This window comes from Rhinoderma darwinii, chromosome 1 (assembly GCF_050947455.1).
Source record: "Rhinoderma darwinii isolate aRhiDar2 chromosome 1, aRhiDar2.hap1, whole genome shotgun sequence".
NCBI lineage: Eukaryota > Metazoa > Chordata > Amphibia > Anura > Rhinodermatidae > Rhinoderma > Rhinoderma darwinii.
Window position 1 is genome coordinate 181,709,925 of NC_134687.1, and position 25,009 is coordinate 181,734,933.

The window sequence follows — 25,009 nt, forward strand, 5'->3', positions numbered from 1 at the left end:
CATCACCACAAAAGGCACTTTACTTTTGACTTCAAAACCAAAACGTTTTACAGTTTTAACATAAAAAAAATAACTATGCAAAGCAATTGCATAAGGCTATTAAGTCACATACACAAAGCAATACAAAGAGTCTAAAAGTAAAGTATTTAAATAAATGGTTATTGAACTATGTCCCCTAAAGATGACATTTCTGAGCGGTTTATAGCCTGTTTATCAACACAAACTAGTGGTCTTATGTACTTTTCAGATGCTGACAGAGGGATGAACACAAAAGAAGTCTTTTGTTCTACCATTTATGAAGGATTCTTAAAACAGATCTTCCAGAATTTCACGGAAAGCCCGTACAGTACCAATTTTTACCACTGTTGGTAGTATAACAGTCCTTAGGCGACAATGCACCAGTGTCCAGCACGCCAATAAGGCTGAAGTGTCAGATTTAGCAATTATATTTGAAATGAATAGGGGTTGTCCAGGATTTAAAAAAAAAAAAAAAACAGGACTTCTTGCTTTCAAAAACAGTGTCACACCGGTCCATGGATTGTGTCTGGTATTGCAGCTCAGTTTCATTAAAGTGAATAGGGCTAATCTGCAATACCACACATAACCTGTGAACTGGTGTGGTACAGTAACCCTGTTTCTTTAATCTTGTACAACCCCTATAAATAAATTTAGATAATACAAGTCTAACCATTATACATATGCATAAGAAATGTGTGGAGAGTATTGAAGCAATATATACAATATACCGGTAGTTACAAAAAAAAAAAAAAAAACACAACTTACTTTTTCAGTTGGTTTAGAATGAAGGTGACAAGTAATAAGTCTAATAATAGGACAGATTATTTTTTTTATTAAATATCCAAGTCTCAAAAATAAAGCAACATTTCAGCATGCTCTCCAGTAGATAGAAATGGTCTGAAAACATTAAAGATGCTTTCTTACTTAAAAAGATATGATTTTAGACAGTTTTTGGTTGATTGAACTAAATTAAAAAAAATTGTACAGTATAAATAAAAAAAATACAACAATCAATGTATAAAAATACAAATTCATAAGATGTCAACTGTCATTGTTATCCTTCTGGTCTTTGGACTCCATCTGTAATGTGTCCTCTTCAAACTCAGAATCACTGTCCAACTCTTCCCCATCATCCAGAGAAGATGAAACATCTGCAGGCGTTTCAGATGCCTTGTCTATCGGTACTGCGCCTTTACGCGGAGGTAAAACAGAGAAAAAGGCTTCCTTCCAGTCATTCTTCTCCAGGAAAGCCAGTATTATCTCAAAGACTGAAAGAAAATGTTGGATACTTTAGGAAGTTTGTAAATATTCTCACACTTAGGGCAGATTCAGACGAACGTTGAGTTTTTGCGCGCGCAAACAACGCGGCGTTTTGCGCGAGCAAAAACCACTTGACAGCTGCGTGTGTCATCCGTGTATGATGCGCGGCTGCGTGATTTTCACGCAGCCGCCATCATAGAGATGAGGCTAGTCGACGCCCGTCACTGTCCAAGGTGCTGAAAGAGCTAACTGATCGGCAGTAACTCTTTCAGCACCCTCGACAGTGAATGCCGAACACAATAGCGAGAAACCTGTTAAAAAAAAAGAAAAAAGTTCGTACTTACCGAGAACTTCCCTCCCGGCCGTTGCCTTGGTGACGCGTCCTTGGTGACGCGCCTCTCTTGACATCGGGCCCCACCTCCCTGGATGACGCGGCAGCCCATGTGACCGCTGCAGCCTGTGATTGGCTGGAGCTGTCACTTGGACTGAATTGTCATCCCGGGAGGTCAGACTGGAGGAAGAAGCCGGGAGTTATCGGTAAGTCAGAACTTCGTTTTTATTTTACAGGTTCATGTATATTGGGATCGGAAGTCACTGTCCATGGTGCTGAAACAGTTTAACTCTTTCAGCACCCTGGACAGTGACCATCTCCTGACGTCGCGTACCGGAAATTTTTTTGCCGAGTTCGGCCGAACCTGGTGAAGTTCAGTTCGCTTGTCCGGGTTCGCTCATCTCAAAGACACTCCGTTTGGATGTTTGGAAACAGAAGAGCACGTTGTGCTTTTCTGTTTACATTCATCCTTTTGACAGCTGGTGCGCTGTTTCAGTCGGTTCGCACGGAAGTGCTTCCGTGCGACCTGCGTGGTTTTCACGCACCCATGGACTTCAATGGGTTCGTGATGCGCGAAATACGCGGAGATATTGAGCATGTCGCGCTTTTTGCGCAGCTGACAAACGCTGCGCAAAAAGCACGGACTGTCTGTACTGCCCCATAGACTTGTATAGGTCTGTGCGTGGCGCGTGAAAACCGCACGGACCCAATACACGCTCGTGTGAATCCCCCCTTAGGGTATGTTCACACGAACACTCAAAAAAGTCAAAATACGGAGGGATTTTTCATGGGAAAACAGCTCCTGATTTTCAGACATTTTTAAGCCACTCGCGATTTTCGCTGCGTTTTTTACGGCCGTTTTTGGAGCTTTTTTCGATAGTCAATGAAAAACGGCTCCAAAAACGTCCCAAGAAGTGACCTGCACTTCTTTTTCGCGGCTATTTTTTTACGCGTAAAAAAACACTGCGAATAACGCTCCGTCGCTTTCGATTTTTCAAACGATTTTCGAGCGTTTACGGCCCCGAAAATAGGCCGTGTGAACATACCCTAAAACAGGGGTCTCCAACTCCAACCAGGTAAGTGGGCCGCATATAGAAAAAATGTGAAGTGGTCGGGCCGCATTACTTTCAAATTTGATACAATACAAAATTATTGTTAATAAATTAGTTATTTGAACTACTATAACACTATAACTATACTACATTACTATAATAATACTACATTACTATAATAATAGCGCTAGGTTTAAAATTTGAGATATTTCTCCACGTGCTTATTTCAACAATCCAGTTTTCCAGTTTAAGTGTCGCTAAATGCAGTCCGGCGGCTCAGTTAGCAGGCTTTGGCAGACACACGTCAAGATTGGGCGGTCCCTTTTTGGATGCTGCCGCAGCGCCCTCTGTGGATGCTGCCGCAGCGCCCTCTGTGGATGCTGCCGCAGCGCCCTCTGTGGATGCTGCCGCAGCGCCCTCTGTGGATGCTGCCGCAGCGCCCTCTGTGGATGCTGCCGCAGCGCCCTCTGTGGATGCTGCCGCAGCGCCCTCTGTGGATGCTGCCGCAGCGCCCTCTGTGGATGCTGCCGCAGCGCCCTCTGTGGCTGCAACACACCCCTAGATAATGCCACAGTGCCCTCTGTAGATAATGCAACACACCCCTAGATAATGCCACCGTGCCCTCTGCAGATGATGCCACCGTGCCCTCCGCAGATGCTGCCACCGTGCCCTCCGCAGATGCTGCCACCGTGATGTCACTGGCTTGCCCAGAGCTGGAGTCCCGGAGCAGAGCCGCTTCTAGCACTCTGCCTGGGATTCCAGCTCTGCTCCTGACATCACTATCCATATATGGACAGAGATGTCAGGGGCAACCCCAGAGCTGGAGTCCCAGGCAGAGCGCTAGTAGGCCCTTCCTGGGACTCCAGCTGTGCTCCTGACATCACTGGGACTCCTGCTCTGGGGAAGTCCCTGACATCATTGTCGATGTATGGACAGCGATGTCAGAGGCTTCCCCAGAGCCCAAGAGCAGAGCCTATACTAGCGCTCTGCCCAGGACTCCGGCTCTGGGGAAGCCCCAGACATCGTGTGTCCAAACATGGACACCGATGTCAGGGAATTCCCCAGAGTCCCGGAGCAGAGCCTATACTAGGGGTCTGCCCGGGACTCCGCTCTGGGGAAGACCGACACACTGTCCACATATGGACAGCGATGTCAGGGAATTCCACAGAGTCCCGGAGCAGAGTCTATGCTAGCGCTCCAAATATGGCAAGATTTGCACAGTGTCCAAAATCGGATAAGATCGGGCACCATTTAGCAGTGCGACACCGGCCACACATCTATGATTTATTATTTATTTACCGCATTATTATACCCTCTTATGCCCTGATTTACCCCGCACAGATTACATATACCCTGATGTTCTCCGCACAGATTACATATACCCTGATGTACTCCGCACAGACTACATACGCCCCCACATTATAAACTGAAATACCAGCAATACCCCAAACAGAACTATTACCAAGCAAAATCTGCGCTCCAAAAGCAAAATGGCGTCCCTCTCTTCTGAGCCCTGCAGCGTGCCCAAACAGCAGTTTGCGCCCACATATATGGCATCGCCATACCCAGGAGATCCCGATTAACGCTTTATGAGGTATTTGTCTTCAGGGGCACAAACTGGGCACGACATATGCACTAAAATGGCATATCAGTGGAAAATTGCAATATTCACACCATCCGCTGTGCATTAACCCCTTTGCGCACTATGACTTAATAGCACGTCATGGTGCGGGGGTTGATGTATGGAGCGGGCTCATGTGCTGAGCCCGCTCCATACGCTGCGGGTGTCGGCAGTGTATTACAGCTGACACCCAGGACTAACGGACAGGAACAGCGATCGTGCGGTTACAGAAGCCTGTATAAATAACAATATACTGCAATACATTAGTATTGCAGTATATTGTGCCAGTGATCCAATGATCGCTGGTACAAGTCCCCTAAGGGAACTAATAAAATGTGTAGAAGAATTAAAGTTATTAGTAGGGAGAAAGAAAAAAAGCTTTTCACATTTTTCTTCTAAAGTAATGTAAAAAAAAAAAAAAAAAAATTGGTATCGCTACGTCCGTAAAAGGCCGAACTATTACAATATACCATTAACTCACACGGTGAACACTGTAAAAAACTTAAATAATTTAAACCGCCAAAATCGCTGATTTTTTTGGTCACCTTAGCTCTCAAAAAAAATGTAATACAACTTTTTGATCACTTTTCATGTACCAAAAAAATTGTACCAATAAAAACTACAGCTCATCCCGAAAAAAATAAGACCTCCCACCGCTCAATCAACCGAAAAATAAAAAAAGTTACGAGTACACAAGAAAACAATTTCAGAAGCGCTTGGATAGGTAAAAGCATTCCGATGTTATTACCACATAAAGTTATACGTCAGATTTTTTAAAAAATAGTCTGTGACCTGAAGGCCAAAACAGGCTGTGTCCTGAAGGGGTTAATTAAACAACAGTTTATCCATATGCAGGAAGGTTTCCCAATGCAAACTGGTAATGCAGATACTTCATAAAATACAGTATGTACATTCCTAGCCTCTTTCAGTTTTGTGTAAGGGAAACATGATGAAGTATATATAAAAAGACGAAAATCAGTTTGCAAAGATTAGTATACGATGTTAATGTTAAACCCCTTCAGGACAGCCATTTTTTGCCTTTTCATTTTTCACTCTCCGCCTTCCAAGAGCCAGAACAACGTCTTTCTTTTTCCGTCAATAGAGCGGTGTGAGGGCTTATTTTTTGCGGGAGGAGTTGTAGTTTCTATTGACACCATTTAAAGTACCATATAATGTACAGGGAAAAAAAATATTTACAGCTTTCACCATGCGGTAAAAACAACAGTGTAGGGGCAATAAAATATATTTTATGCAAAATAAGGACTTCTATTTTTGTTACTTTTTTAAGGGATAACTTTATTTTTTACTCATAATGTATTAGCATTGTAGGACCCCAGGGCTGACTGCAGAGGGATTCCCTGGTGTTTGATCACGTCACCGGTTTTCACCGGTTTTCCAATGACAAGATCAAAGCAGGGAGTTCCCTTTGATCTTGCCGCGGTCACAGACCATGGCGATCGAAGGGTTAAACAGCTGGGGTCTGAATGTTTTCAGACTCCAACTGTGTTCAGCAGGTGCTCTAAGATCAGGAGCTGTTAGTTACAGCTCCTGCTTAGAGGATGAGCGCTCACAGGCGTGCTCATCAGCCTCTTCTACAGCGACACCAAAAGACGTCGCCGAAGACTAAGCACCTGCACCGTCTGCCGTCAAAAGACGGTGGGCGGTCGTTAACCCCTTCCCGCTCCTTGACGTACTATTACGTCATGGCAGCTGTATCGTTCGCGCTCCATGACGTAATAGTACGTCACGGGAGTAACGGCCGTTTCGGCCGTCCTCCCGACACATACAGGAGCTGTGACGCTGCTGTCTTGTTCAGCAGCTGTCACAGCTCCTACAGCGGGGACCGATCGCTGTGTCCCCGCTGATTAACCCCTTAAAAGCCGCGTTCTATAGAGATCGCGGCTTTTTAGGGGTTAAGCTGCCATCGCCGGCCTGCTACGCGATAGCGGCCGGCGATGGTGACTATGGCAACCGGACACCAAACAATGGCGTCCGGCGATGCCATAGACGGAAGCCTAGTGGGTCCTGACAACGTCAGGACCCACTATGCTTGCTGTCAGTGAGTAGCTGACAGTTCTAATACACTGCACTACGCATGTAGTGCAGTGTATTAGAATAGCGATCAGGGCCTCCTGCCCTCATGTCCCCTAGTGGGACAAAGTAATAAAGTTAAAAAAAAGTTAAAAAAAGTTGTGTAAAAATAAGAAAATAAAAGATTATTAAAAGTAAAAATCCCCCTTTTTCCCTTATCAGTCCTTTATTATTAATAAAAATATATAAACAAACAAATAAACTATACATAATTGGTATCGCCGCGTCCGTAACGGCCTGAACTACAAAATTATTTCATTATTTATCCCGCACGGTGAACGCCGTAAAAAAAATAAATAATAAACCGAACCACAATCACAATTCTTTGGTCACTTCACCTCCCAAAAAATGGAATAAAAAGAGATCAAAAAGTCGCATGTACCTAAAAATGGTACTGATCGAAACTACAGTTCGTTACGCAAAAAATAAGTCCTCGCACGGCTTTATTGATTGAAAAATAAAAACGTTATGGCTCTTAGAATAAGGTAACACAAAAAGTGAATGATTGTTTACAAAACTTATTTTATTGTGCAAACGCCATAAGACATAAAAAACTATAAACATCTGGTATCGCCGTAATCGTATCGCCCCGCAGAATAAAGTGAATATGTCATTTATAGCGCACGGTGAACGCTGTAAAAAAAAACGAAAAAAAAAAACAATCGTACAATTGCTGTTTTTTAGTCACCACGCCACCTAAAAATAGAATAAAAACTGATCAAAAAGCCGCATGCACCCCAAGAAAACTACAATGGATTCCTCAAGGGGTCTAGTTTCCAAATTGGGGTCACTTTTGGGGGGTTCCCAATGTTTTGGCACCACAAGACCTCTTCAAACCGGACATGGTGCCTAATAAAAAAGATGCTTCAAAATCCACTAGGTGCACCTTTGCTTCGGAGGCCGATGCTTCAGCCCATTACCGCACGAGGGCCACATGTGGGATATTTCTCAAAACTGCAGAATCTGGGCAATAAGTATTAAGTTGCGTTTCTCTGATAAATCCTTTTGTGTTATAAAAAAAATGGTATAAAGAGGATTTTCTTACCAAAAAAAAAATGTAAATTTCACCTCTACTTTGCTCTAAATTCCTGTGAAACACCTAAAGGGTTCATAAACTTTCTAAATGCTGTTGTGGATACTTTGAGGGGTCTAGTTTCTAAAATGGGGTGTTTGATAGGGGTTTCTAATATATGGGCCCCTCAAAGCAACTTCAGAACTGAACTGGAACCTAAAAAAATAAATAAATGAGGCAATACTTCGCTTCTTACATTATACTGATAATGAGCCGTGCCCACCCCGAGATGACCCCAGTTTTGACCGTTTGTATAAACGGAGACCCCTATTAGACCGTTCCAGTGCCCGGTTTTCCCAAGCATACACCCCTGAGAAGTGTATTTCTATTGATGAGTCCCTGGTACATTTTAAAGGGAGGGTTCAATTCCGCCAGTACCTGCCGGGTAAGAGGGCAAGGTATGGCGTGAAGATGTATAAGCTGTGAGAGTGCATCAGGGTATACCTACAGGTTTAGGATATATGAAAGAAAGGCCACCCCCAAACCAGACTGCATCCTGGACTACAATAGGTACATGGGAGGGATGGACTTGTAAGATCAAGCCCTGAAGCCCTACAGCGCCATGCGGTGTGGTATAAGAAGCTGGCCGGGCACATCATACAGATGGCATTGTACAATGCGTACATGCTACGTCGATGTGCAGGCCAGACGGGAACTTTCCTGGAATTTCAAGAGGTGATTATCAAGAACCTAATCTTTAGGGACCAAGAAGGGGGGGGCACCCAGTACTTCTGGAAGCGAGCACACACGCATCGTACCAGGGCAACACTTTCCAGGAGAAGTTCCCCAAACTGGCAAGAAGGGAAAAAGTCAAAAGAGGTGCAAAGTCTGCTATAAGAGGGGGATAAGGGATGACACAATATATCAATGTGACACGTGTCCCGAATAACCAGAGCTCTGTATGAAAGTGTTTTAAAATTTATCATACATCCCTTGGTTTATAATTTACCCCAATTTTACTTACCCTGATGCACTCCACACAGCTTATCCCCCCTCGTCTTTCCCCTCTGATCCCTGCTGTGTGTCCAGGCAGCTGATAACAGCCACATGTAGGGTATTGCCATACCCGGGAGAACCCACATTACAGTTTATGGGGTGTAGGTCTCCGGTCAAAATGCTCACTACACATGTAGATGAATGCCTTAAGGGTGTAGTTTTTAAAACGGGGTCACTTCTTGGGGGTTTCAACTGTTCTGGTACCTCAGGGGCTTCTGCATACATGACTTCGCACTAGAAAATCCCCTCAGAACAAATTGCGCAACAGAATGGGGTATTTTGTTTCTTGTGAAAATAAGAAATTTTCAGCCAAAACTACATATTATTTGAAAAAAATAAATTTTGTTTTCATTCCCAGCCCAATTCAAATAAGTTCTGTGAAAAAACTATGGGGTCAAAATGGTCACAACACCCATAAATGAAGTCCTTGAGGGGTGTAGTTTCCAAAATGGGGTCATTTGTGGTTGGTTTCTATTGCTTTGATACCTCTGGGGCTCTGCAAATGCGACATGGCACCCGAAAACCAATCCAGCAAAATCTGGACTCCAAAGAACACACAGCGCTCCTTTCCTTCTGAGCCCTCCCATGGGCCCAAACGGCAGTTTATCACCACAAATGGGGTATTGCCGCACTCAGGACAAATTGGGCAACAGAATGGAGTATTTTATTTCTTGTGAAAATAAGAATTTTTGAGCTAAAATGACATATTATTGGAAAAAATATATATTTTTTTAATTCCCAGCCCAATTCAAATTAGTTCTGTGAAGAAACTATGGAGTCTAAATGGTCACATTACCCATAAATGAATTCCTTGAGGGGTGTAGTTTCCAAAATGGGGTCACTTCTGGTGGGTTTCCATTGCTTTGATACCTCTGGGGCTCTGCAAATGCGACATGGCACCCGAAAACCAAACCAGCAAAATCTGTACTCCAAAGAACACACAGCGCTCCTTCCCTTCTGAGGCCTCCCATGGGCCCAAACGGCAGTTTATTGCCACAAATGGGGTATTGATGCACTCAGGAGAAATTGGGCAACAAAATTGAGTATTTTGTTCCCTGTGAAAATAAGAAATTTTGGTAAAAAATTACATCTTATTGGAAAAAATTTCATTTTTTTAATGTCACAGCCCAATTGAAATAGATGCTGTGAAAAAACTGTGTGGTCAAAATGCTAACAACAACTATAAATGAATTCCTTGAGGGGTGTAGTTTCCAAAATGGGGTCACTTTTGGTGGGTTTCCATTGCTTTGATACCTCTGAGGCTCTGCAAATGCGACATGGCACCCGAAAACCAATCCAACAAAATCTGGACTCCAACAAACATATAGCGCTCCTTTCCTTCTGAGCCCTCCCATGGGCCCAAACGGCAGTTTATCACCACAAATGGGGTATTGCCACACTAAGGACAAATTGGGCAACAAAATGGGGTATTTTGTTCCTTGTGAAAATAAGAAATTTTGATCACAAATGACATTTTATTGGAAAAAATGACATTTTTTTCATTTCAGAGCCCAATTCAAATACGTGCTGTGAAAAAACTGTGCGGTCAAAATGGTAACAACAACCCTAAATGAATTCCTTGAGGGGTGTAGTTTCCAAAATGGGGTCACTATTGGGGGATTCCTACTGTTTTGACACCTCAACACCTCTTCAAACCTGGCATGCTGCCTAAAATATATTCTAATAAAAAAGGGGCCTCAAAATGCACTAGGTGCTTCTTTGCTTCTAGGGCTTGTGTTTTAGTCCACGAGCGCAGTAGGGCCACATGTGGGACATTTCTAAAAACTGCAGAATCTGGAGAATACATATTTAGTAGTGTTTCTCTGGTAAAACCTTCTGTGTTACAGAAAAAAAATGAATAAAATTGAAATTCAGCAAGAAAAATGAAATTTGCAAATTTCACCTCCACTTTGCTTTAATTCCTGTGAAATGCCTGAAGGGTTAAAAAACTTTCTAACTGCTGTTTTGAATACTTTGAGGGGTCTAGTTTTTAAAATGGGGTGTTTTATCAGGGTTTCTAATACATAGGCCCCACAAAGCCACTTCAGAACTCAAGAGGTACCTTAAAAAAAAGGCTTTTGAAATTTTCTTAAAAATATGAGAAATTGCTGTTTATGTTCTAAGCCTTGTAACGTCCAAGAAAAATAAAAAAATGTTCAAAAAACGATGCCAATCTAAAGTAGACATATGGGAAATGTGAACTAGTAACTATTTTGGGTGGTATAACCGTCTGTTTTACAAGCAGATGCATTTAAATTCAGAAAAATGCAATTTTTTCAAAATTTTCTCTACATTTTGCAATTTTTCACCAATAAACACTGAATATATCGACCAAATTTTACCACGAACATGAAGCCCAATGTGTCACGAGAAAACAATCTCAGAATCGCTTGGGTAGGTTTAAGCATTCCGACGTTATTACCACATAAAGTGAAATATGTCAGATTTGAAAAATGGGCTCTGAGCCTTAAGGCCAAAACTAGGCTGCGTCCTTAAGGGGTTAAGGAGTAAAAAGTCAATAATTAGGTCTTATATGACTCTTGAGAGGATCCATGTCTTTCTTACTTCTCTCTCAACTTATTATTGTCAATTTTATTTGTAAGAAAAGCTTTAATTTAATTTCACCACGAGACAAGAAACGTCATAGGTGAAAAATATGCCTCTGACTTTTTCCACGTAAATAAAATATAGGCAGAATGTGGTTTATAAGCAGTACATTGTCAGTACCAAATATAAATAGAGACTCACCGTGGTTCACAGCTAGAACTTTGCGAGTATTCATTTTCACAAAACTCCCCAGAGGAAGCTGAGCATGGCTAATTCCAAGTTCCAAAGCCTGTTTATAAGTAATGCCCTGCAAGAGTTCACATTTTTATATAATATTGAAAATATATCATTGCCCTAAACAAGTTTGCAAACTGCAATGATGCAATATAAGATGCTGAAAATGCGTTCTTACAAAATCTTTATAATAAGGAATGAGTTTTCATGGAAACCAGACGGATATTCGTTATAAATGACATAAAAGAAGCGGTCCCACAAAAAAATTACCTATCCACAGGAGAGGTGATAAATGCATGAACGCTGAGGATTTGAATAAAGCGCTGGTCCTGTGTGGTCCATTCATTCTCTGTGGGACTGACAGACAGTCGAGTGCAGTCCTCTGTTATTTACATCAGTCCCATAGAGAATGAATAGAGTGGCAGTGCACATGAGTGACCATCACCCCATTTAAGCGGGGAACACGGGCCCTCTTTCCCAGTAGTAGGCCATTTCCGATCATGCATTTATCACTTATCCTGTGGATAGGTGATAAATGGCTTACATGGGACAACACCTTGAAGTTTACCTTATGATGGTTATGATCTACTAAGCCCCCAATAATGTAGGCCTTGGTTTCATCTAGCTCATGGAGTACTTCAGGAGAATCGGAAGTAAGATACACCAGGTCTTCAGACTTCATAAGATCTTTGTAATGCTCAGATTTAATATGGATATCCTGTGGAAAAATAATAAAACCATTAGAACCAGTGTGTGTCTGAACAGATTTACAATCCAACAATAAAGACAAATGGCTCTTTGGCCTCTAGTAACGGGTTTATGACATCTCAATGACAGTGCTATGGTTGCCTTAGGTTGCGATTACACTTATTTTTAGTTCAAGACATGAAAGAAAGCTGCACACTTTGATAATAGCTGTTAAATTAGGTACAAAAGTCAGGGCTTCGTCTTAAGCACCTACATATGGCAATGTTTCTCAACCAGGATTCCCTGTATGGCAATATCAAGAAAAATGACTATCATAGAATACTGCATGTGACTTTATTAGAACCCTATGGGGAGGAGTCCTCATTGGGATTTGCGATAACTGCAAAAAATCCAAAATTGTTTGAATTATTTTTTTTTGCAATTGTCATATTTCAAGTGACCTCATAAGAATACATTCAACACTATATCGCGCAGTGATCTAGCATCATTGCATTAGTGCGTTAATCGCCCTTGCTTTATCCCATTGGAGACCTAACATTCTGCACAGTACTAATACATCGAACTGAGCGCATCATTCACGCTCAGCCCGCCCAGTAATAGTAAGTAATCTTATATATGGTCCCAAAAACTTTAGAACATGGTTAGAACTCCACATAAATATGTTGAACCGATCATAAACCCAAAAGGAGTCATGTAAACCAAAGTAATAATAAATATTTGAATAGGTTAAAATATACATTTTATTGAATCCATTAAAAATGTACAAACATATACAGTAAGGAATAGATCAATATTACAGGGAACCGGTCACCAGCATTTCACCTATTGAACTTTACTTATCCCTCACTGGCCGATGCTATGAAAAGTTCATGGTCGCTATCCCCTCTCCTGAACTCCTCCTCCGACTGTAAATAACGGTCTGCAAACATTTTGCGCCTTTTATCGTAATAGTCCGGTGACCCTTTGTGCGCACACACCGGAAGAGGACATCAATACACAAGCACAGGATTTTGTGCGCTGGGGAAAGAGGAGGAGCTGTCAATCAAAAATATGGAGGCGGGAAAAACTCGGGAAGACTTGAGGAATGAAGATATGACTCTTTTCAAATGAAGATTTGAGTCTTTTATGCTCATTAGCATACGGTGTGAGAACACTAAAAAACTGAATACTAAAGCTACAGAGCCGGCTAAGAAGACAATTATAGGTTATATAGAAATGATTTTTCACCCACTACCACCAGGTATTGCTGGTGTAATAGGTGAAATGCTGGTGACAGGTTCCCTTTAAGCAAGTGCACACACACGATCAGTGGCGTAACTACCGCGGTAGCAGCTGCTACGGGGGCCTGTGCTGCTAGCCGACACGCCCCCCCCCCCATATGTCCGGTGGCGCCGCTAGCAGCCGTTATGGCTGCTACAGCTTTACATCGCTACTACAGGGCCCGCACCGCCGAGCCTATAACATTTATGGGCCGGGCGACACGGGACCCCTCATGTTCGGGGGCGTCGCTAGCACCGGAGGAAGCCCCGGTGCTAGCGACATCCACCCCCTCTTGCAGTAATTGTACCTGCGTCTATAGCACGCAGGTACAAATCGATGCATTAGCGCTGAATGGCCAGGCATTTTCCGACCATTCAGTGCCTTACAATGACGCTGATTGACGGGGCAAAATTACTTGCACCTCCAATCAGCGCCTTTCAACGACGCTAGTGGCGCAATGACGCCATTGCGCCGCTTCCATGCTTGAAAGGCGCTGATTCACAGGGCAAGTCATGCTGTTCTGCCAATCAGCGCCTTTGAACGACGCGTCGTTCAGCTCCAGCATTGCCACCGGATGGCGCGGGAACGGGATCATGTGAGTATGTAAAGGTTTTGTTTTTTTTTCTAATAAAACTGAGTGGCATTATCTACAGGGGGGGGTCCATACATGGGTATGTGGGGCACTATCTACAGGTGGGGATGTGGGCCACTTCATACAGGAAGGTCTATATGTGGGCCACTATATGCAGGGGGGTCTCTATGTGGGGATGTGGGGAACTATCTACAGGGTGGTCTAGATGTGGAGCACTATATACAGGGGGAGCTATATGTGGGACACTATATACAGGGGTGAGCTATATGTAGAGCACTATCTATAGGGGAGCTATTTGTAGGGCACTATCTATAGGGGTGGGCTATATGTGGGACACTATATAAAGGGGTGGGTTACCTGTGGGGCACCATCTACAGGGGGCTATATGTGGGGCACTGTCTACAGGGATGTGCTATATGTGGAGCACTATCTATAGGGGAATCTATATGTAGGGCAGTACGGTGGCTCAGTGGTTAGCACTATTGCCTTGCAGCAGCTCTGTAGTCCATATGCGGGCACTATCTACAGAGGGATGAATGTGGGGCACTATCTACAGGGGCTTCTATGTAGGGCACCATCTACAGGGGCTTCTATTTAGGGCAGCATCTACAGGGGCTTCTATTTAGGGAACCATCTACAGAGGCTCTATGGGGGGGAACCATCTACAGGGGGCTATGGAGGACCCCTCTACAGGGGGCACAGTGTTTGTGTGGGACACAGTGTATGGCACTATTATAGTTAGTAGTGCAGTGTATGGCGCGATTATAATCAGGCACACAGTGTATGGCGCTATTATAGTTAGAGGTGCAGTGTATGGCACTTTATTATATTTAGAGGTATTGAGAATTTTAACTTCGTTTATAGGTGTAGAAATGTTTTAAATGTGAGAAGTGAAGACATCTGAGCGGAAAAGTGCAGAAATGGGTCGTGGCCGGAAGAAATCCATCATAGAGGTCTGGACCGGAGGGAGAAGGAAAGAACTAGTATCTGAGACGTCACCGGTGAGTCACTTAACGTAAAGGTTTATTCTGCCTCTAATCAGCACTGTAGTCGCTGTATGATCTGCCATGAGATGGGTGGTATGATTTTTTTTTTTTTTGTGAAACAGCATCTCCCAGCATATACTTACTATTGTTCAGGCCATGCTGGGAGCTGTAGTTTTACGCCGTACAAACCTATACGGCAGGGGTTGAACTAAATTGAGCTGTATTTGTTCTGCTGTTGTATATATGTACTAAGCTCGGTTCTGGGGCTGTATATATGTACTGAGCTTGGTTCTGATGCTGTATTTATGTCAGAGCTTGGTTCTGGTGCTGTATTTATGTACGGATCTTTCTTCTGGTATTGTGTATACACACACACACACACACACACACACACACACACACATTATATATATATATATATATATACACATACATACTGAGCTTGGCTCTAGTGCAGTATTTATGTACGGAGCTTGGTTCTGGGGATGTGTATATGTACGGAGATTGGTTCTGGGGCTGTATTTATGTAATGAGCTTGGTTCTGGGGGTGTATATATGTCAGAGCTTGGTTCTAGCGCTGTATTTATGTACGGAGCTCGTATCTGGTGCTGTATATATGTACGGAGCTCGGTTCTGGTGCTGTATAGATGTACTGAGCTTGGTTCTGGAGCTGTATATGTCAGAGCTTTGTTCTGGAGATGTAATTATATAGAATATATTTATTATAACAAAATTGCAGGGCAGATAGAATGGTTCTCAATTCATTGTATATTTCATGGGAACCGGTCAGGTAGTTTTAACCGCCACCATGCGGTAATACATGACCTGACAATATTTCCAAATGTATGTTTTTTCCAGATGCAGCAAAATCTTACTAATCCACTATTAAAACGGCGCAGACTATATGCTAATTATTCATTAAAGGTTCATGGGGCGGTGCCACTATCTCCCTGGCTGATACAACTTTCTCGGATGCGCCATTGCCTTGTGGCACTGCACACAAGGGGGGGCTGTGTGGCACTATACACAAGGGGGAGCTGTGTGGCACTATCTACTAGAGGGAGAGTTGCAGCTCTATCTACAGGGGACTGCGTGTGGCGCAATGTACAGGGGTCTGGGTGTGGCACTATCTACTAAGGAGGGGCAGTGCGGCACTATATACAAGAGAGGGGGCTGTGTGGCACTATATACAGTGGGAGCTGTATAGCGATATCTACAGGGGGGCTGTATGGCACTATCTACAAGAGGGAGGTGCAGGGCGCTATCTACAAGTGGGGTGTGACTGTCTAGGCGGGGCTGTATAACCGTGTCTACAGGGGGGCTGTATGGCACATTCTACAGGGGGCACTATCTATAAGGGGGGCTGCTTGTGGCACCTGGGGGGGGGATAGTCAAGAGTTTGCTATGGGGCCCAGTTTTTCCTAGTTACGTCCCTGCACACTATGTGTAACATATAGCAATGAAAATAGGTAAAGAGCTGAATAAATATAGCGTGGTATATTGTTACAAGTGACTGTATAGCTACCACTTTAAAAGGAGGTATACTTGTGGATGGCTTACTAGGAACAAACTAGATCCCATAGTAAAGGTGAAGGAATGAACGTTTCTGTAATGCATGGAAGGGCAATACACTAGGGGGTACAGGATCGCATTAGTTCAGCCAAAGCAATGATACAGCACTGAAGAATGTTGCAGCGATGTAACCACTGAAATTACCAGTAGCTAGACAGACAAAGGAGTCACTGGATGAAACATAATAGCTCACCTAAACTTGGTATCAAAAGTGTCACCTTAACCCCTTAGATGACACAGTCAATAGTGCAAATTCTGAATGCCAAATAGCTCGTGCCATTCTGAGCCCTGACATGTGTTTTAACGGCGGTACTCGGTAGAAATGGATTTTAAAATGTCGGGGTGCTTTTTCTCTTTTATCCCTTATGAAAAAAAAATTCTACATTTTAGTGGGGAAAGTTTTTTTTATATTTTCATTTTCACAGCTTAATGCCAATACATTTTGAAAAAAAACAAAAAACTGTGGGTCTAAATGCTCACTATATTCCTAGTAAGATTCCTTAAGAGGTGTAGCTTCCCTAATGGAGTCTCCACTGTTTTGGTCCCGAAGGCTTTGCAAATGCGCCATGGCACCAGAAAACCATTCTAGCAAAATTTGATCTCCAAAAGCCAAATGACGCTACTACATTTCTGAGCCCTGCAGTGTGTCTAAGCAGTTTATGACCACATATGGGGTATTCTCATACTCGGGAGAAATTACTTTACAAATGTTAGGGCCCCCTTTATTCCTTGTGAAAATGAAAAAATCTGAACTAAAACTACTTTTTGTGTTTAAAAAAAATGTAGATTTTAATTTTCACAGCCTAATTCCAAGTAATTCAGCAATAAACCTGTGGTGTTAAAATGCCTACTACACCATTAGGGTATGTTCACACGCTAGACTAAAAAAGTCTGAAAATACGGAGCTGTTTTCAAGGGAAAACAGCTCCTGATTTTCAGACGTTTTATAAGCCACTCTTGATTTTCACAGCGTTTTCGTGGCGTTTTTTGAGCTGTTTTCAATAGAGTCAATAAAAAACGGCTCCAAAAACGTCCCAAGAAGTGACCTGCACTTCTTTATCGCGGCCGTTTTGAAAAACAGCCGCGCGAAAAAACGGCTTGTCGGAACATTTTTCGGCCGTTTGCGGCCCGAAAAACGGCTGAAAATAAGCCGTGTGAACAAACCCTTAGATTAATTAATTGGAGAGTGCAGTTTCTAAAATGGTGTTTTGGGGGTGTCATCTATGTTTTGGCACCACAAGAGCTCTTCAAAGCTGACATGGTGCCTAAAATATATTCTAATAAAAAGAAGGCCCCAAAATCCTCTGGGTGCTCCTTTGCTTCTGGGGCTTGTGTTTTAGTCCAGTAGCACACTAGGGCCACATGTGGGATATTTCTAAAAACTGCAGAATCTGGGCAATTAACATCGAGTTGTGTTTCTCTGGTAATGGGGTTTTCCCATCTGGGACATTTATGACATATCCACAGGATATGTCAAATGTCAGAAAGATGCCGGGCCCACCGCTGGGAGCCGGCACCCATCTCTAGAACGGGGCCCCCTAAACCGCATTCTACTGCTCAGTGTTGTGGCTGAAGCGCGTGATTTCCGGCTATGAATTACTCCCATAGTAGTGAATGGCAGTTACGGAAGCAACGTAGCATGCGAGCTACACTGTTCCTGTAATTACCATTCAGTTCTATGAGACTTCTGGAAATAGTGTAGCACAGCGAGCTACGCTAGATACACAATTCATGGTCGGAAATCACATGATTCAGCCACAACACAGAACAGTAGAACGGGGTTTAGGGGGGCCCTGTTCTAGAGATAGGTACGGGTCCCAGCGGTGGGACCCGCATCTGACATTTATGACATTCTGTGGATATGCCACAAATGTCTCTGATGGGAAAAAAACCTTCCTGTGTTACAGATGCAAAATGGATTAAAATTGAATTTCTGCAAATAAAATGAAATTTGTAAACTTTAACTCCACTTTGCTTTAATTCCTGTGAAACGCCTAAAGGGTTAAGAAACTTAAATGATGTTTTAAATACTTTGAGGGGTGCAGTTTTTAAAATGGGCCGATTTATGGTTGGTTTCTAATATAGAAGGCCCTCAAAGCCACTTCAGAACTGAACTGGTCTCTAAAAAAAAAAAAAATTGGTTTTGGAAATTTTATTGAAAATGTGAGAAATTGCTGCTAAACTTATAAGCCTTGTAACATCCTAGAAAATTAACAGCACATTCAAAAAAAACGATGCCAACATAAAGTAGACATATGGGAAATGTTAACTAATAACTATTTTGTGTGATATTACTATCTGTCTTACAAACAGATACATTTTAAAATTTAGAAAAATGCTAATTATTCTAAATCTCCACATTTTGGTGTTTTTCCACAAAGACTGCATGTTAGTGGTAAACTTTGGTCGATACATTAAGTACAATGTGTCACGAGAAAATCTCAGAATCGCTTGGATAAATGGTATCGCTGGTCTTTATATTATCTAGGATAGCGGAGGTCTGGCTATAGCCTACTAATCTCTTACTCATTTTTACTCTCACATTCTAGCATACATAACCTTTGCTTATAGGGTCTCTCTGGGAGTTAAACAATGATTGCCTGTGCTTAGGACCTCCAGTACCATCACCTATCATCACAATGCAATTGCCGTGTCCCCTTCATTATTCACACATCCACAGGCTGAACGGTACGAGCTGCAGTAACAGGCACCTGAATGGGGTCGTTTCTGCCGCAGGAGCATGGATTTCTACTGTAGCTCTTCCCAATGAGCCTTTTCATTATGCGGATTGGCATGGGTCCTGGAGGTTCGGAACCCCAACGATCAAACATTGAATGTCTAAACCGCCACTTCCAATGTTTGACACCTGCAGCGATTCCTCTGTATTTCCTGTATATACTTTTTGTTAAAGGCGGACCGGTCACCTCTCCGGACAGGTCTGTTTTATTAAATACTTGTATTCCGCATGATATAACAATGCTGGAGCATCTTTAATTAGAACTCTGCGTTGTGCCGTTTCTATGTTAATCCTCCTAGAAACGTATGAGTAAATTGACAAATGGGTGTAACCACTTGGAGGTGTGTGTCTACACAGACTGACACTGTCCAATCAGGGATAACAGTCTCTGACTGTGTAGGGGCACACACCGTTGACTAGGGGAATGGTAACACCCAGTAGTCCATTTATTCATACATTTCTAGGAAGAATAATAGAGGAATGACAATGTAGAGTTCTAAGAAAAGATGCTAAATAATTGTTATTTTGTGAGGAATACAAGTATTTACTAAAATAGACATGCCAGAAGAAGTGACAGGTCCTCTTTAACAATAACTTATAAACCAGAAGCCATTTTTTCTTTACTTCCAGATATTTTGAGAACCTTTGTATTTTATTTTTAATACACTAACCTTCCAATTGATCCAGCCTTTGTCATATTCATCCATGTTACTTTTCAGCTGTCCACCATGGCTTGTTAGATGAAGCTTCAAGGAAGCAAAACAATGTCACTGCTACTGGTGAGGCACAGAAATGTATATATATCAGAAACGTATCTTTTATGATGTTTAGGCATATTAACCCTTTAACGATTGACAGACGTGTCCTTACCCCTGCCACTAGGATGCTTAAAATATCACTCCAGCAAATATTTTTTTGAACATATCATGCAAACTCACCCGCAAAATTCTAGTAGTGTCATTTGTTTTACCCCGGCTCAATTGCATCCAGACATTTTGAACCCTTTCATTATGGGCAGCTGTGTCATGTGATCTCAGTCGGAAACACCAAAATAGACCACGTCCTACTGTGTGGAGAACTTCCTATCATACCTCCTGGCAGCTCTGAGACCCCTCCTCACCACATCAAGCTCCGCCCTCCTTATTCCTCTGTATGGCCCCCATACATATAGTGCTGCTGAAGAGATTATTTCTGCGCTAAGGGAGCAGATATGCAGTCACATAATAGGGGAGTCTTTTTAATGATTAGTTGCAGTTATAAAACTCCCCTGACACTATAGTATCTGTGTGTGCCGAGTCTCCAATGTATTTCTATGATATTCTGCTTCACACCACTTTCCCCACCTCCTGCTTGTAAGAGCTGACCGGGAGAACCTGATCACAAACAGGAGGCTGAAGCCTAGGATTACCAAAGTTATTAAACACTCCTGACATTCAGTGCCTTCCATAACAGTGCTGTGTGCAGAGAGTCCAGTGTATTTCTATAAAACGCAGCCTTACACATCACTACCCTGCCTCCTGCTAGTAGGAGCTGACAGGAAGAAACCAAATCACAAGGCTAGAGGCAGAGGAGACAGGCTGAAGCAGCATTTCATAGGAATACACTGCCAAGCTGTAAAGGATCTGCCAGGCACAGCTTCGGGGTTAACGCCCATAGATAATCAGTCTGCACCTGCTTCTATGTCTGTGAGACTGACTCCATCTTCCACCACTCAGGGTGGCAGGCTTAGGAGTGGGAGAACCTATCACAGCCTGGCCAGACGGAGCTAGCTCCCGCCCTCTGTCTATTTATACCTGCCTTTCCTGTTCCTCCTTTGCTTGTGATTCTTCTCGTTTGGTTTCCTGGCCCTGCTGCAGCTTCTTGTACTATTGTCCTTGCTTCATATGGACCCCGGCTTGCTGACTACTCTCCTGCTCTGCATTTGGTACCTCGTACACTCCTGGTTTGACTCGGCTTGTTCACTACTCTTCTGCTCCGCGTTTGGCACCTCGTACTCTCCTGGTTTGACTCGGCTTGTTCACTTCTCTTGTTGCTCACGGTGTTGCCATGGGCAACTGCCCCTTTCTCCCCCTAGCTCTGTGTACCCTTGTCTGTTGTGCACTTAATGAGAGTAGGGACCGTCGCCCAGTAGTACCCAGTCGCCTAGGGCGGGTCGCTGCAAGTAGGCAGGGACTGAGTGGCGGGTAGATTAGGGCTCACTTGTCTGTCTCCCCACCCCCGTCATTACACAAGCCTTCAGTGTGGAACTGCAAGTCATGGAATACAATAGAGACTTTGCAGTGTGAGTTAGAGGAGTTTTATAGGTTACATGTCACGGAGCTCTATCATTTCATGCACTCAGATAGGACACTAGCAGAGCAAGTGCAGTGTGATGAGACTCTGCCCCCTCTGATTCTGAAAAAACAGATGCATAATGGGAAACACAGGAATTCGAAGATTAAACATGAGGCCGTGGTTAGAGAAACCACATCATAGGGGGAAGAAGTAGCCAAGGTGGTGGACGGTCCATATATATGGCACATCAACTAAAATAGGTATACACCAGAGCCCCTAGAGTAGCCTTTATTAAAATACTATGGTGCACTATATAGGCCAAAAAATAGAATTTGCTGGGGTGCTACTTTAATTGTGCATTATCGTAAAACATTGCACTCCATAAAAGCGGCTGCATGGAAAATCAGAGACAGCTGGACACCCAGTAGAGAAGGTCAAATTATATATATATATATATATATACACATACATACATACATACATACACACACACACACACACAAAACACAACTGACTGTTGCCAGTTTTCATGGTTGTTGTTTTTCCCCCTGGGGAAAGTCTCAAAATACGTATGATATTCAGGGATTAATATGCACAAAATACCTGAACAGGATGAGTCGCCCTGCGATTTTCTGCATAGCACCTCCGTATCTGTTTGTTTAACTTTTTTACATCCTACATAAAAGAGAGAAACATTGTAATTTATCATAAAGCAGAAAAAAAAACAAAAAACAAACATATGATGGCGCTTACCTTCAATGCCATTAAATCGTCAAAACTGCAATCTATCACAAGGCGCACTTTACTGGGCTGGGTCTCCCTGCGCATTCTTTTATTGAGATTGCCTTCTACATTCAGTGCTACTTGGGCTTGGCGCACTAGTTTTCTTTTTTGCCTTTTCTCTTTTCGCTTCTGCCTAGAAGTAAGCAACAACTATAAAATATAAAAAAAAAAAAAAACAACTCTCCTCAAGGTGTGTTCCCTTATAAAACCAAAGATTGTGAAAAAAACAAAAAGAAAGCCACGCTAGATAATCCCTTTAAACATATATAAGAGGACCAAAGAATAATATTTTAGGTTCTGTTCACATCTGCGTCGGAGGCTCCATTAGTTAATATATATATATATATATATATATATAAAAACCTGGCTGGATGGGGACAATCTACCTAGCTCATTCTCATCCCGCACAGCATGAATTTCACAAACCTCCGCCCTGCCGGAAAAATATTGTATACCTTTCTATGACCGGTATAAACAGACGCCATAAAAACGGACATTTTTACGGTCTTTTGGTTCAAAACGGCTCCAATGTATTACAATTCGTATTCTTTAGGAGAGAACTGACAGGAATCACGTACAGGTGTGAACTAATGCCCCTTTCACACTCCATTTATAGTCCTGTTTGACGTATATGGTGGTAAAATCTCCTGACATATACGTTATACAGAGGCTGACACGGCTGCTTAACAGTGGAATGTGTCCCTCAGTCTATTATAGGATCCGTTAAACACATACTATCATGATGTACCTGTTAATCGGGTGGCTGTGACAGATGCCATACAGTTGCATCAATCACCCATCGTCTCCCATGTTAAAAAATACATTAAAAAAAAAACATTACAGCGCGGTATCATTTTTTGCAGAACGTCTCTGGATAGAAAATTGTGGTAGACTACGCTATTTTATCCTGCAAAATAAAACGGTATATTAAACTTATATCATCGGTTGGAGGACATTCTCTAGCCTCCATCAGCGTATAAAGTGCCTACGGGTACTTTTCAAAGTATGCGCCGGCAGCTTTCCGGATGCTTTCTTCAAACGTGCGTGGGAAATGCCGTGTGAATGGGGCCTAAGGCTCTGTTTTTCATTAGGGGTCTGGAAAATCATCGCACTATCCGACAAGCCGCGTTACGTCCTAATTTTTTTTTGTTCGAAATATCTGTTTGAGTAGACTCCCCCTATGTTGAAAAAAACAAATATGCACACGCCACATCGGAGTGGCCGCCATCACGCGCTCCCTCTGGTGCTTGAATTGCTACCAAGTTGTAAAATAATTATTTTATTTATAATTATTCCTATAAATAATTAGAATGCGGATCTCTGGTTTACACCAACATGTCCTTTTTAGCCAGCAGTGTGGTGCAGTGACATTTTAGAATACATTAGGCACCTACTTTCGGAGCTCTCGTTGGTCTTCCCATTGCTTTTGTTTGATGAGTTTCTTCTTTTGCCTCTTTGACATGACATCAGATCCTTTCCAGTCACCCACAGGAGATCCGTTCTCGGAATTAGCAGATTCTATATTCGTATTGCTCGCGGATAGACCATCACTATTTTTACTTTCATCGCTAATAGTGGATTGTCGGGTAGATTTACTGCTCTCTGATAGGAGAATCGAAGACTCGGTGTCCATTGTGATCTAGCAGTAAATGTTCCATGCAGGTCTTGTGCGCTAAACCTGTAACAAGCAAGATAAGCCGAGTTGTTAGTGTTACATTAGATATATAGAACAAGCGATGATCAGGAAAAGAATTACAGATATTGGCGGAGATTCATCAACAGTGTCGTAAAATATCGGAGCTGTATTGTAACGAGCCATGCAGCTCTGTAATCATTACACGACCAGGACAAATGGTCATTCCCTGGATATAAACAAATCGAGATTCCCAATAAATGACAGCGAGCAGAGATCTTGAAAACCATGAGGAGTTGATACAGAAAGTAGATTTCAAAATTTTTTTTTTAGAACTTTTCATTCATTATACAAAGAATTATTTATTTCGCTTAATTCAGACTACCCCTTTAACAGAGACTGCCATTCTGGGAGATCACCCTTTTTCCATGAGACTCCCAGACAATCAGGGAGGGTTGGCATGTATTTTTAAAAGTTAGTCCTTCACTAAGAAAGATCCCTTAAAATGTGGTCATATACCTGCCACAATACATGGTCATGGACCCCCAGACGTCACTGTTCTGTTTGCGGAGTGTTGTGGACCCAATGATGCTGATGATCGTTTTTTGGTTTCAGAAAAAATTCCAATAAATAAAACAGATGCAAACTGGTCAGGAAAATCGATCCAGCTGCGATCGTCCACAGTCCCAACTCTGCCATTACTGCTCTCTGCTGGTTCCTGCCAGTTTGACAAGTTGTGCATACACATAATAGGAGCCCGCACCATGCTATGGACCGTGCAGCAGGAGGCAGATATACACATTACCGATATACACATTACCGTTACACACCACCGCCGTCCGTTCACACACATCAGCCGCGCCTCAAAACAGACTGTGCGTTCATTACAAAACGCGCCGGGTGAACTAAGCCGCTCCGGCGCGCTCTGACGTCACCGTCGCACAATCTTCAGAGTTTACAGCCGCCATACTTGAGACTGGCAAGATCAATTCCGCTTATATTATGCGAGGCTGTGTGTGGCGTCTTTTACAAACATTTGCCCGAGCCGGTATCAGATATTATGCGCTGGAATAGGAGGTTACTATACATTCTTGTAAACCAGTATGACCAGTATAACCAAACCAATTTTTTTTTCTGTTTTTAATATCTATTATAGAATATCATAAAGCATTGTATACACAGCACGGTTTTGCTGCAGCTTTTGACATTTTTTCTTTTTAGAATTTAGCCAAAACTTGCATT

The 25,009-nt window shown here is 42.7% G+C and overlaps 1 protein-coding gene across 2 annotated transcripts; it reads right to left on the reverse strand.

The window, feature by feature from the left end:
• TRMT10A (tRNA methyltransferase 10A) lies at nt 1-24,687 on the reverse strand. Of its 2 annotated transcripts, XM_075860636.1 has the most exons (8): nt 24,588-24,687; nt 23,529-23,812; nt 22,105-22,267; nt 21,955-22,026; nt 19,749-19,823; nt 11,791-11,940; nt 11,190-11,295; nt 1-1,286 (listed from the first exon to the last, which is right to left on the reverse strand). In XM_075860636.1, exons 2-8 carry the CDS (start codon nt 23,765-23,767, stop codon nt 1,060-1,062), a joined length of 1,032 nt encoding a protein of 343 aa, XP_075716751.1. In that variant the 5' UTR covers nt 23,768-23,812; nt 24,588-24,687; the 3' UTR covers nt 1-1,059. The 2 variants fall into 2 exon arrangements, with proteins under 2 accessions (XP_075716751.1, XP_075716752.1); XM_075860637.1 differs by lacking the exon at nt 24,588-24,687 and having other exon boundaries at nt 22,105-22,284; nt 23,529-23,639.
• Nucleotides 24,688-25,009: the final 322 nt, after the last annotated feature.

Coding starts and splice junctions, on each gene's coding strand:
- TRMT10A (XM_075860636.1), bottom strand. CDS start 23,767: ATGGACACCGAGTCTTCGATTCTCCTATCAGAGAGCAGTAAATCTACC. Junction 19,824..21,954: donor GGGCGACTCATCCTGTTCAG/GTATTTTGTGCA, acceptor GCTTCCTTGAAG/CTTCATCTAACAAGCCATGG. Junction 11,941..19,748: donor AAGGCTGGATCAATTGGAAG/GTTAGTGTATTA, acceptor ATTTTTCCACAG/GATATCCATATTAAATCTGA.